Genomic DNA, 15,196 nt, shown 5'->3' on the forward strand with positions numbered 1-15,196 from the left:
CCGCTTTTACAGGACTTGACCTGAAGGAGTAGAGGATGAGGGTAGGTGTGGCGAACCGGGCGCACTTCCTAGACCCAGCAGCCATGTGCAACCTCTGTGCCGACCGAAGAGGCATAACCGACCATTTAATTAGGTTGCTCGATCATTTTAATTATAAACAAGTAGGTACCTCCCTTGTAGAGGGGGACTGCTCAGAATGATTTAAGTGTGGGGCAGGTTTTTTGGTCCCGGAGAAGCGCCACAGATCATGTAGATGATTGCCCTCAATGTCCTGTCTAAAACCTAGATATCTCTTTTGTGTCTTTGTCTCTCAGGAACGTGACCCTCCTTCCGAGCACAGGTACTGGACCTTTGTTTGCTCCTAGTCCCCCCTCTGCCCCTAGTCCCCCCCTTCCCTTTGATGTTATGTGTTCATGTAACCATGTGTATTGATTAAAGATGATGGTTGTTTACTATTTCTCATGATCGAGTATAGTGGGATGTTTGTGTCTTAATCCTATACACAGCCCTGAAAAATCTCTGCAGTTAATTCGCTAGAGCAAAACATCTGGGCTATATGATTTTTCTATGACCAATAAAACAAAAGAAAAATTGCATATTGGTTTAGATTGTATCTTGATGACTAAAATGTACATCATATTTAGAGTGGTGTGCCAAGATTCCTGAACATTTCCAAGATCTCAAAACTCTTGCGACATCAAAGGAGTTTCTGCTAAAGAAGTCTAGATTGTCCGGAGTTGGACTTTGAAAAGGCAGACAGTGGAAGTCTAATTGAAAACCTTACATTGCCTGGAGGAAACAAGGGTCCATGGGATAGCTTTGTCAATTGTGTAGCAAAAGAAATATTTGCCCCAACCTTTGAAATAGCTGAAATTGGCTTGCAATTCTAGTGCCAGGGGATGGAGGTGGCTTGACACTGTCAGCCTCTACACCATCTTTGGGGAAAGGCAAAAGAACAGTATGATTGCTTTTAGTAGGAAGCTCTACTGGGTGGCTGAAACTGACTATTAATCAAGGGGTGCCTGGCAGAGCTGGAATGAGCTGAAAAGGGTTAATAAATTTAAAGTTGTTCCAAGAAGCGAGCCCCAAAATATGTATAGTCCCAGTGCACCACAGATCCACAAGATGTCACTAAATGGGTTCACCAAGTGAGACGTGTCAACATTGCTCCCATGTGTAATTCATTGTTATGGCTATTTTGATTTGTAACATCATGATCTATTTTTAAATGCAGCATGTCCAAACAACCAAAATTTGGGATAGTGAACTGCAGTTCGATAACAAAATATCGAACCTACTGATAATTATTGTTTTATTATAGCAAGAAACATCGACAGATCATGCCCCAGCAACAAAGCCTGCCACTCTCAGTTCAAGCAAATAAACTTGCTGAAGGCCAAATGTGAAGACTTTTTACAGATGGGAATAAAGTATCAGCACCTCAGCCCCCCATCACCTGCTGTCGACTACATTCCAATCCAAGTGGAAATCAAGGACGAAAACAGTAGATTTCAATTACAGGTAAGGGTGTCACATTGGCTTGATTTTATCACTACCAAAGTTAATTTAACCAACAATATGAAACATTAATATGTCGTGATTAGTACATACATAGATCATCCTCTCACATACTTGCGTTATAATTGCACTATAAATATCAAAGCCACTTATTTTACTAACCTGAGCTATCTACAATTGTGTGTGATCTCGCCCATTCCCGCCTGTGATAGGCAGATTACTAACAGATTTATCCACTGAGATTTTGCCTCTTTGTGCTAGTCTATAGTTTTTGTTTTGGTTAGTTTTGTGGGTAACATATGCTAGGTTGCTTTTTAGGTCTCGCCTAGCATTGCAGCGCATGCGTTGCGCGCTCGGCGAGATTTATTGTGAACAAGGACTTTGAGAAGAGGGCTTTAAGCCCCGCCCCTCATTTCCATAGGCTGGTGTCACCGTTTATGCTAAACAGTGGCCTGCCATTGGAAATGAAGGGTTTTGGTTGACGCCCTTTGGCCTGCGATCCGTACTGGGTCGCCTGCTTTGCTGCTGTCACAAAGCACTTTCTTATCTTCATGGGGCCATGTGTTTCTAATTAGAAACACATGGACCCATGAAGACAAGAGATCGATGCTTGTTTTTTAAGACGCACTTTCTTTTCTTGCCGGTTTATGTGCAATGGGAGATCTATTCCTGCTGTGTCTAAACTGAAATGAACACATTCCTTTAAAGTGGATTTTTTACAGTTCTTCTCTATTTGTTCTCAAAATGAAGGCTTTGGAGCTGTTATCTGCGGGTGAACTCTTTCAAGCAAAGAGATGGCTGTACATTTCCCACTTTGTGGACATTTTGCAGTGCTGTAATCCATTTTCTGTTTGACTCTGACATAAAATCTGAAACATGCAGCAAATCATCTGCGCCTGGCGTCGATAGTGTGAAGAGAAGCTGCACACTCATTAAAAAGTGTCAGAAGATAAGCAGACTGCGTGCTTATTTTAAAGCAAGACCTCGCGCTTGCTTCTAAGAGATCAGGGGCTCTTTAGTTCATTATCAACAAAACCCTTTCTGCTGACTGCAAAGAACATTCTTTCAAATGTCTTCTGTTTTGTTGCTCCCGCAAATCAATAACCGGAGTGATGTGATCTGTTCAGATGCAGCGTATGTTCCGCTGAGGCCGCCCTGGCTCTGAAATATGAGTAATTACATGAGACGCTGCGCTTGAGTGGACATCTTGTAGCTGGGAATGTACTTGTTAGTGGCTATCACTTGCATAAAGGCTCTCTATGAATAATTGATTTGAATATTGTCTGTTTTAGCCCTTTTCGCTTTGCTTGAGGGTGGAGACTGGCTTTTTGTGCTTACTGGCCAGAGGAAGACGAGTAACAGAGCCGACTCAAGCGATAGCCATCACTTTCTGAATGGTGGCTTTTCTGTCCCTTTAAACAGGAGCTCTGGCTCACAATGCTGGGCACTGAGAGCTTCTGAGAGACTTGAGGCTGTCGAAGTGACCACACTTATAGCAGGGAGTGTATGAGCGGAATTAAGGACTTGCCTTTACATTTACTGGTCCAATGGGGTCTTTCTTCGGAAGGGGTATGCTGCCATAGTGCACCACTGAAGACAGCTTCAGAGATGGGGTAAAGATGAGCAAGCGCACAACGTCTACTGGCCTAAAAGGGAGTTTCAGCTGTGACCCCCACACCTTTACATACCCCACCTGGCTTCCATAGGATGCACACAATTCTTTAGCTGATGTGTGCTTGGCTGCCATGGAATGGAGCTCTGGGCAGGGCTTGAGACATGGCTAAAAAGAATAAATTATTCTGCAACGTTTGGCCTTAAAGGAAAAATATATACAAGTTAATGTACTCTGTGGAAAAGTTCAGTTGGTTAATTCACTCACTGCAGATGTCTGTGTGTGTGTGTTCCAGACAGGGGATGTTCCTGCATGTTGCGTTGTCCCACTCATATTTTGGATGCATTGACCCCGTTTTATCTGCATACATCTCATAAACCTATTAAACGTTTATCACAAAACACAGCATCTGCAGTATTCATTTTATTTTCCCGCTGCAGATAGCAGTCAGCCTTTAGTCGTGGGCGTCAGCGGTGGGTGTGTTAACAGCACCTCCCCACATCTGCTGTTACCAGGTGCGCAACCCCCATTGGGCTCAAAGGACCCCCATACCCCCTCCCGTGGTGTGGGTCCACCCGGGCTGAGACAACGTCCCGGGCTTGCGACCGTCTTATTGCAGGTGCACCCGAGTGATACACAGGTTTTTTTAAACACCATTTACTTGTTAATGAGGCTTTGTTGTGTTTTCACCCTTTCTTAGAGCCCCTGCGATTTTATTATTATTAAACATTGCGTCAGCCTCAGCAGTAATGGTATTGTTTTGTAGCTTGTAATCCAGTTTATTGCCGTCTCTTTTCCTCACGTTTTCCTATTATTTTGTTGCTATTGCCCGATAGCAGCATATGCAATATGTATATGCAAAACAATCTTCTCAAAAACTATTGGCATTGTAAATGACAATGCCTTTTATTAAAGTTTTAATTTAAAAACAAAAACAAAAATAAAAGGCATTGTTATTTGCAATGTGAATAGCTCAAACTCACATAAATGCGAGACATATTGCATTGCAAATGCTTGTTAAGATTAGTGCTTGCTTTTCCTATTGAAGCAATGTGCAGTGTTTGTTGTGTGGCTTACAATAGGAGGGCCTAGGTTTCATGGAGCAGGAGATTAATAATATGCTGTATAAACTGTATGCTGTATAAACCAAAGTAAACCAAACTAAAAATGTACTGTTTTGCATGCAGCACGTGTGTGATTAGTATTACAGGAGTGGTATTAGGGAGTGAGTTTCCCTTGGTCCTGATGAAAAGCCTATGGGATGCGGCTTGAAACATGTTGATCATTTAGAAAGACAGGCACATTAAAGCCTTCCCTTTAATTTCCCCTTGTTTTTAACTATACCAACCAGAGGCCAGAATAAATACTGGTTCACCTACTGAGCAGGTATTTTTAATCTCACTCCCCATAAAACCTTTCACTCCTATTGTTTTCCATCTCGTTTATTATTTGGATACACCCAAAGTGCTCCTTCATATCTCGTAGTTCGTAGCACGCCTCGTTTCACAGCCGAATGGGATGGACCCAGTGATGAAGCATGCCACCAAGGGGTAACCCTGGTGGTTGAGGGTTTTATGAGAAAACCTATTGTTTTCTTTCCTTTAGGAGGGTTAGTCCCTTTGAAACAACTGGGCTCTCTGTTTTTCATTTACGCTTAGGTAGGGGGATGAGCCCTGTTGATCCTCTTTCTCCCCTTTTGCTAAAAGATTTATCATTTTCCGGACATGGACCCAAATAAACCCTGTTAATGTGTTGTGCATCCAGTGTGTGAAGCTGAAGGTTGTCCACTCACTCCTGGCTAAGACTAAGGGCCTGATTACGAAACGTAACGGATATCCTGTTTGCCAAATTACTTACCTCACTATGTCCTCTCCTGGTCCTTCCTGTTCCTAGGCCTGTCCATCCAAGCATCTAGACTGCACACTGCCTTAACCACACATATGCCTGGTTAAGGCATATGCGTGGTTAAGGCATGCATGGTTAAGCTTGCTGGGAAGCTGCACATGTGGCTCTGTCTGCACCATAATGGCCATATCCCAAAAATGTCTATTGCAAGAGATGTTCTCCTTGAACTAGCGTTCTTAGTAAATAATGGTGTGAAATTTCACACATGGTGATATGTTTACATTTAATTGAGTTATACTAAGGTAACTTATATTTCACAAGGCCTATGCCTAAGCCTGTCATATGCAGTGCCCTCTGCTCAGCTAGCTGGTTTCAGAGACACTTGTGCTCTATTGCCTGTAGGCTTGTACCTAGTGTTTGTCAATTTACATCCGCCCCTTTGAGTAGTAAATATTAGGCCTGGGTGAAATTTTTATTTTGCTGGCAAAATTAGCAAATTTTACAAATTGTATTTTACATGGAATGTGCAAACCGACCGAATATTTGACATTGCAGAAGTTTGCATGCGTACTGCCACAAAAGAATGCTTCATTATGAAATTGTTTGTCAAGAGACATTTTTAGACCTAATCAGTATGTTGCTGGTATGTCACTTTTATTTTACACTCTCTCTGCCAGGAAGCCCCTGGCAGAGCAATAGATTGAGGAAGTGGAAAGCTTCACTGAAGCGGAGTTACCTCTTCAATAAGGGGCCACTGGTGGGTTTGGGTACTGGTCTCGTGTCACAGTATTTAGAGATCCTACAATAGAAGCACATCTTCCCCCTTCACAGCTTATATAAATGCATTTGGCAATGATTTTACTGGGTGCCTGTCACTGTCAGTCCGCCCGAAATCCAAGTGCATGCATGCCCCTCACCTAAGCTCATCACTGGGATTGTTTGTTAGTTTAGCACCCTTAACACAAGACTCCTAATGAACCCTTAGGGCATATGCTTATTCCAATACTATCAGGAGTTCTCTAAGCAATTGCATGTAAATGTACATACTGTTGTATGGTTTATAATGTGTTAAAAGACAAAACTCAATAAAAACAACTACAAAAACAAAAGAAAGAAAAAAATTATTTTGGAATACCACACAGAACAGGTTTCGATGATTAATGAAAAGAACCCAGTTCAACTATTTGGATTCCACCAGAAAAGATCACCGTAGCGTTAAATAGTGGCCATCTATGGTAAGAAAACATATGGTGAAGTAGAAATGAATAGTCAGAGGTCACGAAGGTGCCATAGAGATACAAAGGAATTTGTGTCTCTGCCTCGCCCTAATCAACTATCATATAAACATGGTGCCTTACTTACAAGATTTTGCAGTAGGGCAGCACCGTAGGCCTTCCTGCTGTGCTGCCCTACGGCAGAAGAATGGGCAATAATGTGCAGTATCTATCAGATATGGCACATTCCTGTCCTTTTCCCCTGTGCTGGTGCAGAATGGGCTGCCATGCACCAACAGAGGCACCTTTGTGCCATGGTGCAAGGGTGCCTGAGTTGCAGGCATGATTGTTTTTGTGCAGGAAGTTTCCCTTTTTGGTTTTGGTCAACATCTATTTTTTTGATTATATAAAACAATGGTGACCATGGCCTTGGAAAGCCTGCAACGTTGGGCCTGTATACCAGAAGGCCATCTTGCAAGATGAGCGAGAAATTATAGGATCAGGCCGTGGGTTTAGCACATATTGACAATTCACTACATTGGAAGACTCCGGACGGCCCACTGCAAAGTCGCTGGAATAATGAGGAAAAGTGGGCACTGGCAGAGAGAGCTGTTCTGTGACTTGAGGAGTAAAAGCATATCCACAGGAAGCCCCTGGCAGAGGAATAGATTGAGGTAGTGGAAAGCTTCACTGAAGCGGAGCTACCTGCCCAATAACGGGCCACGGGTGGGATTGGGTACTGGTCTCGTGTCACAGTATTTAACGATCCTACGATAGAAGCACATCTTCCCCTTCACATCTTCCCCTTTCCTCTTTCTATGTGTGCTGCAGAACGCAGCAGACATAGAAAAAGGAAAAACACAGATAAATAAAGGTAGTTCTCCTCGTTGAGCCTTCCTTACACCTCCAATGGGGAGGCATATGTTTTTGGCGCTGCCTCAGTGTTACGATTCTTCGTAATATCTGGGGCAGAGTAAAAAAAACATGGGTGTTGTTGGGAACGCCCACATCAAAACCCATTGCACGCCCCTTTAGCGCAGAAAACTGCATTAAAGGACTGATATTTACAAGGCACATTAAGCCACGCAAGCGGCTTAGTCCTGCCTGGTAAATATGGTGCAGTTCCCTTCATCACTGGAGTGTCGCGTAAAGTGACGCTCCTGTTGCACAGCCTCATTGTAAATGAGGCCCATCATCTACAACAGTTGTAAGAAGTAAATCAGCTGCATTGGTTGCAGTAGTTTGCCTGAAAATTGAATGGGGATATAGAGCATTAGTGAGATAGGAATGAAATTAGCCAGTGGATACAAGTCATGTTTTTTTTTTCTTTTTTAAATGAAAGAATGCACAATTGACCGTTTTGATCTTTCATGAATTATCCCTGCACGAAGGGACTGTTTATCAAGGGAAATGTACAGCATACTGGTTTTTCTATATTTTCTACTGTCTGCTTTGATCTTACATGTAATTAGTTACATAATGTATAAAGAGGAACGAATTCTGCATTTGTACACCCGTTTATATAAATCTCTGAATATATCATGCAAATCTGTATGAGTGTAGAAATAATATAGGCATACCTTAGATGTCAACACTATGATAACACTCATAACCTGCTTAGGGATATGTCTACATGAAGTATCTTGTGGAGCAGGATTTCAGTTCTGAAAATGTTGTACTTCACGCACCACTAACATTGTCACTGTTTGCTCTTTGTAGACTGAAAATGTCTGGATTCCAGTGGAGATAAGAGGGGCTGTTACAAACACAATGCCTCGTGCTGCCTTCATGTCCATGTTTATCCTGGAGATTGATCAGTTCATCCTCACTCCACTCTCAACAGCCGCTATTGATGCCGAAGACAATGAGACGCCAAAAGACAGATTAGTGTTCAACATCACCAAGCCCCCACCAGAGGGCTATATCACGCACCTAGATGACCACACCAAAGCAATAACCTCTTTTACTTGGCAAGACTTGTATGAAATGAACATTGCATACCAGCCACCTAATGTCACCCACACCGAGAGACAGAACTATGAGGTGAGGTGGCATCTCATGTCTATAGGTACATCTCTCAAATTGTTAATCAACATAAGTAACTTACTGTGTATAGTTGAAGCATTCTACATTGATACATTGTTGTAAACTGTTCTTTATTGAATGTCTTCACCAGGTCGAATTTGAAGCAATTGATGGGCATTTTAATAGCAGTTCTCCTATTATGGTCCATTTCTCACTCAGGACAGCAGAGACTAATGCTCCCAGAGTTTCGTGGAATATGGGCAAGTAGAAATACTTTGATCTAATCATGATAGTATCATATTAGTTATCAATGAAGAAGTTATTGTTAGTTCTGATTAGAAATTATGTCTACCACTGAAATATCGTAAAACACAGATCTAATGGAGGACATACGAGTACTATTTACTAAGAGGTTTATCGGTTGTTCAATGTATTATTTTTGTGTTTCCTGCATTGTGACACATTTGAGTAAGGGTTACATGTTTAATCAAGAAACAAATGTATATGATAAACATCCATATATGTGATACATAATGTGTAACCGGGATCTATATTACCATTTAGGTGTTCTGGTGAGATTGAATGACGAGTGGCTTGTCGAAATAACCAGAACCCCGAGATGGCAATGTAGGACCTTATAACACATTACCATTCTTGTTTTTTTGAGCATTAGAAGTTTATTTTGGTGCAGTAATCTTTAAAAAGTTGTTTTTACACAAAAATAGAAATTCGTATTAGAAGCAAAAAGTGAAATACTGGACTATACTGATATCAATGGTAAACAGGAGAAACATCGTTACATTTTATATATAGAGCTTTATAACAACATGTTTTGCTTTGTTAAAAAACATTCAATTAGAAGAACGTAGAGATTTGTGAAGATGTTGCCTGCAAGGTGCAGCTAACCATGGACCTGGATTGCAATTAGAATGTTCATGTTTAGCTTAGCTTTCATGAAGAGTGTTCTAATTTTCCAAAGTGAAATAGTGACACCCCCTTGGAATGGTATGGGTCTGTTAATATTTAAATCTTCTTTTATGCTTAAAGACTATTTAGTTGGAGGAAAGGACATTTTATGTTATTATTTGTAGCCAGCCAATCAGAGTGACTGCTCTAATAGGTCTCACAGGAGTCTCTCACTCTTGAGAGATGGACGACTGGGGAAAAAGGCCCTCACAGACAATCATACCACTCTATTATTTGAAATTGCATGCCCCGGGGCATCTTGTGAGACTCTTGTGCACCCAACCATTCAGTTATGGATACATATTTAACCTTAATTTATAATTAACAGATTTACACCAACTCACAAGAAGAGTAAAGATCAAGCTTTCTGCCAAATTTGGTGCAATTTCATTAACCTTTTTTGGCTGTAGCACTTTCTCAAATTCCCTATTGAAACGGTGTGTGTTTTGGGAGCCCCCCACCCCCTTTTATTAGCCCCTGCTTGATGGATAACCCAAAAAACTTTTGTGGGAAGAGCTGATGTTGATTAACTTTTTATTTTTAAAGTTTTGTGAAGATTTGTTAAACGGCACTAAAGTTAATAGCAAAACAAGTTGCCAGTTGTCAATCAAATCGCTTGGCAACGCCCAGATAACTATACATTTTAAACCTACATTTTTATATATTTTTTATAATATATTCAGGAATTGTAATAATATTACTGTACATAAAAAGAAAACATGGAAATTCCCTGAGAAAAACAGAAACATTATAGTTATGTGAAAATGTCAGTTAAAACAAACCTTCTTAAGCAAACAAAACCACTGAAATTCACCATTTATTGTTATCTCAACTAACTATAACTTGTGTCCTAAAGTAACTATAATTCGGCAGAAGCCGGCGACTTAGGATAATGGTGAGTGCACCGATGCCCACCCGTGGCACCGACACTTCCTTCAACATTAGGGACTGCAGGGGGAGCTGCAGGGCCTTGTAGACCCTTCTGGCTCCTAGATCTGCATCATAATGGGTGCTGGTGGGCGTCAATTTCATGCTTTCCTCCTGTCCAGTGTGAATTGGCAATAAACACAAAATTAACAAAAGAATTTAGAAATACAATGAATGAAACCACATTGTTTTTATTCACACTGTGGATATATTAGTCAGATATAGTATCTGGTAGTACAAATTCAAACGGTTGTAAAGTGCCCCAGGGGGAAAAACGGGGGAAGTGATAAGGTGAGGATAGTGTGGTAAAGGGAATCGTGACAGTAAAATCAACCAAATATCAAAGATGCATTTGTATGTCAATTTCAATATAGAAAACAAAAGACCATAGGTTCAATGCATCACTAGATAAGTATCATACTTCACAAAATACATTAATGTTGAAATATTGGCGTGAAGCTGATGGACTAGGAGCAGTTGTCGACGTTTCGACCCTCAAATGGTTGCAGGGATTATTGGTACCCTTGCTTTGGGGTCTTCATCAGGACAGGGTGCGGGGCAGGCAACCTAGTCAATATATATTACAGGGGTTATTTAATTATGAATAATCATCTGGTCATGAGTCACAACATGATTAGTTGAAATTAGTTAAATTAAATGAGCACACATGAAGGGATGGAGCATACCAATTCAATTGATGCTCGTCTTGTAAATTAAAGGACGGGATAGCTCATCTGGAAAATTGTTCAAATCTTAGAGAAAAGAAATTAAATAAATTAATAGAAAATCAATATCATTAAATTGGTGCAGACCCGTAGGTCTGGAGTGAAGAATTGGACATATCGTGGTTAGCATCGTTGCTAAACATGGCAATGCAGCTCATAACCAGTATATATGAACAGAGTATAAACTTACAATTAGGGCGTTGTTTGGAGCGGTTAAAATCGAATCAGAGCCCGGGGACGGTGGACATGGCAATATCTGCAACGAGATATCTAATTTAGATTTGGAGCTGCGCGGGACATAACATTCTTTAAAGAGGGGCCGTCTAAGCATTGCAACGTATTTCTCCTCTATGATAATGCTTCTTGCAGTAAACACTCATTGAGCATTGGTTTATTCAGAAAAACACTCAGTTGTTATCAACTGTATTTATAATATCACAACTTTTTTCAATATAGTGAACCTACAATTAATATATTTTGTAATCATGATTTTATATTATCTCTTTGACTCACTGTATGATCGGTTATGGGCGACAGTCTTTCTACACTGTCCACACCCCCTTCCGTGGTCACGTGATGCGGTCATTATAGCAACTGCCACAACTAGGAAGCTCGGTTCGCCATTGCTGATACGAGCTACACAATACGCCAGATTCACTCGGCTTTCGGTGAGTGTATACCTCCCCATACCCTTGGCCCCATGCAGCCCGGACTTAGGAATTAGAGCCAATGACACGTTTTCCGTGTTAATTCTCCACAGATGCTATGTAGCGGTCCCTCTTTAAAAAATTGCCCACGGACAGGAGAACAGCCCAAATCCATCCTCGGGTAAGCTGTTCTACTTATTGTTCAATATAGACATGTTATGTCCCGCGCAGCTCCAAATCTAAATTAGATATCTCGTTGCAGATATTGCCATGTCCACCGTCCCCGGACTCTAGCTTTAAAAATATAGAATCCGGGGGAATGAGGTCCCCAGGGCCTCTTTGAGGCTTGGAGAGGGGCCTCACAGCTCCATCCCCATGTGAAAATAGAAGCCCCAGGTGAAGGCCTCCTAAAAATAAAAAAATGAAATAAGTTCACCACCTCCTGGCCCACCCCAGGGGTTTAAAAAAAAAAAGGCAGGAGACAGCCATTTTTTGAGGGTTTTTTATATTCAGTGCCATGGATTCACACACTCTGGCGCTTATTTTAAAAAGAATTGCGTTTTTCGCCCCCTGGTGTTCCTCTGGAACGCCCCACCAGGCTTTGGGGCCTTACTATGTTTTTGGATTTTTCTTTTTTTTAAACATGTACCTTACCAGTGAGTATCCAACAAACATCAATTACATATAGGATGATAGCATGTTACACAAATCGGGATACCTGTAAGATACACTTTATGAACAGAACCTATGTAATAACCAAAACTTCACGCTGGCTATCTCACCCCCCCAGCATTGGCAGATATGATTGACAACATGTACACAGTAAAAATGAAAAACAGACAAAATATCATATAAAATGCCCATTAACATCCAATAGAAGCTGATTCTTAAGGGGTTTGCGAGGGGAGAGGGGGAAGATCTGTACCCTGGTAGGTAGCCCATCTTGACCAAATCTTCCTGTGCTTTTGTGGGCATCCTCGTGCTTGAAAGACTGCTGTTTCTGCCCCCATGCAAGTGTCAATGCCATTGTTGGTGGGGAAGTTCCTTTCCAAAGCTGAGTGATGTCCCGCATGGCAATCATGAGTGCTAGGAATAGTAGATGCTGCTTGTACCGGTTCCACCCCATATCATCAGTGCCATGAAGAAGGAACAGTTGAGGATTCAACAGGAGGACCCATGACAATACCTCCTTAAGGCAAGTCTGAACCTGGCACCAGAAGCGCTGTATTGCAGGGTAACCCCACACTGTGTGAAAATATGACCCCCTGTCACAACGTAGGCATGGTGGGGAAGCTATGACTCCCATCTTCCAAAGACGAAGGGTGTCCTATACACGCCTATGTACAAATTTAAATTGAATAAGACTGTCTCTAGAGGACACCGCTGCACCACTAGGACTGGCAATAGCTGCTGCCCAATCGTCATCCGTCAGTTCAGGGATGTCATCCTGCCATGCCTTCCTAGTCTTATGGAGGGTCGTGGTGGCGGGTGTAGTCAGTGTTTTATAAACCTGCCTTATTTTGTGAGTGCCCAGGTCCCCCATATGGAGGCGACCCTCCAGTGGGTGAAATTCGGGGAGGTCCTCCAAGTGTCAAATCGCTGGAGTGAGCGCTTGGCGAAACTGTAAATATTTATAGAATTGGATTTTATGAAGTTGGAACTCTTCCTGGAGTTGCAGGAAAGATTTTAACGTTGTGCCTCGCTTGACATCCCCTAGAGTAAAGATGCCGATGAGCTCCCACTGGCGGAACCACCTCAAAGCTGTCACCTGGCGCAGATAATTACCTTGCCACAAGGGCGTAGCCTGGGTCAGGCGCCCCCCATCCCATCCGCCGGACACATATCTCCACAGCCGAATGGTCGATCTGCTAGCATGGGGCAGAGAACCAAGGTTCTGTGCGTTGTATAACAACCATAGGAGAGGAGTCCCTGCCATTACTGTGTGCTCTAGTGCATACGCTGGGTCTGCAGGAGTGTTGCACCACCAGTCGTTTATGACCAGGAGATGAGAGGCCGCATAGTATGAGTATACATCAGCAGCAGCAACCCCTCCGCAGTAAGTAGATGGCATACATGCCTGCAGGGCCACTCTTACCACATCCCCACCCCAGGGGAATTTATTAAGTATAGTATTTATTTGCGCGAACCAAGACCGCGGGGTAATACGGACAATTTTTGAGTCGATAAAGCATCCTGGGGAGACAAACCATTTTGAAAATCACTGAGCGTCCATACAATGACTTAGGTAGGGGAGACCATATGGAGGTCTCTTCCCGAAGCTGAGCAATAAGGGGATTGATATTTGGGGCAGGGAGAAACATATACTCCCAGATATTGGAAGCCTTCAGTAGCGTGTCTAAGCTGAGACGCCCATGTACCTCTAAACTGCTGCCCGCAGACTGGGAATAACACAGATTTGGAAGGGTTGGTGTGAAGGCCGGTGGTCTGGCCAAAGACTCGAAGAATCTGTAAAATGCGCTGGCCCAATATCCATGGGTCGGTCATTAAGAATAAAACGTCATCAGCACAGAGTGTTATACGATCTGGTTGCGAGTTGGGCCATTCTAAACCCCGGAGCACCGGATCTCGGCGAACCCATATCGCCTTGGGCTCTACTGCCAAGGTGAATAGGAGCAGAGATAGAGGGGCAACCTTGATGTGTGCCACGGTCAATGGTGAAGGGGGGAGAGCTCTGATCCGCAACGCGGACCGAGGCCATAGGGCTAGTATACAGCAGGCGTACGTATGCCTGAAAACGCGGGCCAAAGTTACTCACCTCCAGAAGTTGGAATAGATACTCCCAGCTCAAAGAATCAAAGGCCTTATCTATATCTGCAAGGAGTATGGCGGCATGACGTCCCAGTTCAGGAGCCAATGCCATAGCGTTGTGGACCCGGCGAATATTGATTCGGGTGGCTCGATGTGGCATGAAGCCAGATTGATGAGTGCAGGTCCGCAGACGATCTATTAAGACCTTCCCCAGGACTTTGGGTTCAAAATTATTTAGGGAAATAGAGCGGTATGAGGATGGCTCTTCTGGAGAATAGCCTGGCTTTAAAAAGAGGACTATCTCCGCCTGACACTAGTCTCAGGGCAAAAGTTGCCTGTCCAGGGCCTCATGTTGTGTGTCCAACATATGTGAACCCAACCTAGACATATGAGAGCAAATGAATTCCATAGGGAACTCATTGCCGCCAGCTCCACCACTAAGTCATCCACCGTAATGGGGGAATCCAGTTGATCCCACATTTGATCGGTCAATCTCTGAGGGGAAATGTCGCGAAGGAATACTACTATGAGGTCCTCCGAAAGCTGTTGCCTCTGTGTGTACAGTGTGGTGAAGTAATGTGTAAATTCGGTAACCACCGCAACAGGGGATGAAAGTAAAACCCCATCACTACCTCTAACGGTTGGGACCGTGGCTGGAGAGTTGCCTGCCTGACAGAGTTGATGTAGCATTTTGCTTGATTTGTCCCCCCACTGGTATATTCGGTGTTCAGATGCCAACCGTATATCTTTGGCCTCCTCTATAAGGTGTTGATGTAACCGTTGTTGTGTGAGAGAGAGATTACGATAGTTTGTAGGACTCTGATCCGAAATGTATTGTGCCTTAAGCAATGTACAGTGCTCTACCAGTGCCGTCCTCTGGGCAGAGCACCTACCCTTGTCATTTGTCCTGTAGCTAATGTCCACCCCGCGGAGTGTAGCCTTACATGC

The 15,196-nt window shown here is 42.8% G+C and overlaps 1 protein-coding gene across 1 annotated transcript in view; it reads left to right on the forward strand.

The window, feature by feature from the left end:
* The window catches only part of LOC144798715 (FRAS1-related extracellular matrix protein 1-like), a 1,110,445-nt gene that overhangs the window by 129,329 nt on the left and 965,920 nt on the right, over positions 1-15,196 (forward strand). Inside the window, exons 5-7 of the mRNA XM_078669731.1 lie at positions 1,322-1,521; positions 7,909-8,232; positions 8,366-8,474. Coding sequence (XP_078525857.1) covers positions 1,322-1,521; positions 7,909-8,232; positions 8,366-8,474 — 633 coding nt within the window. The remainder of the gene's footprint in view (positions 1-1,321; positions 1,522-7,908; positions 8,233-8,365; positions 8,475-15,196) is intronic.

This window comes from Lissotriton helveticus, chromosome 1_2 (assembly GCF_964261635.1).
Source record: "Lissotriton helveticus chromosome 1_2, aLisHel1.1, whole genome shotgun sequence".
Lineage (NCBI taxonomy): Eukaryota > Metazoa > Chordata > Amphibia > Caudata > Salamandridae > Lissotriton > Lissotriton helveticus.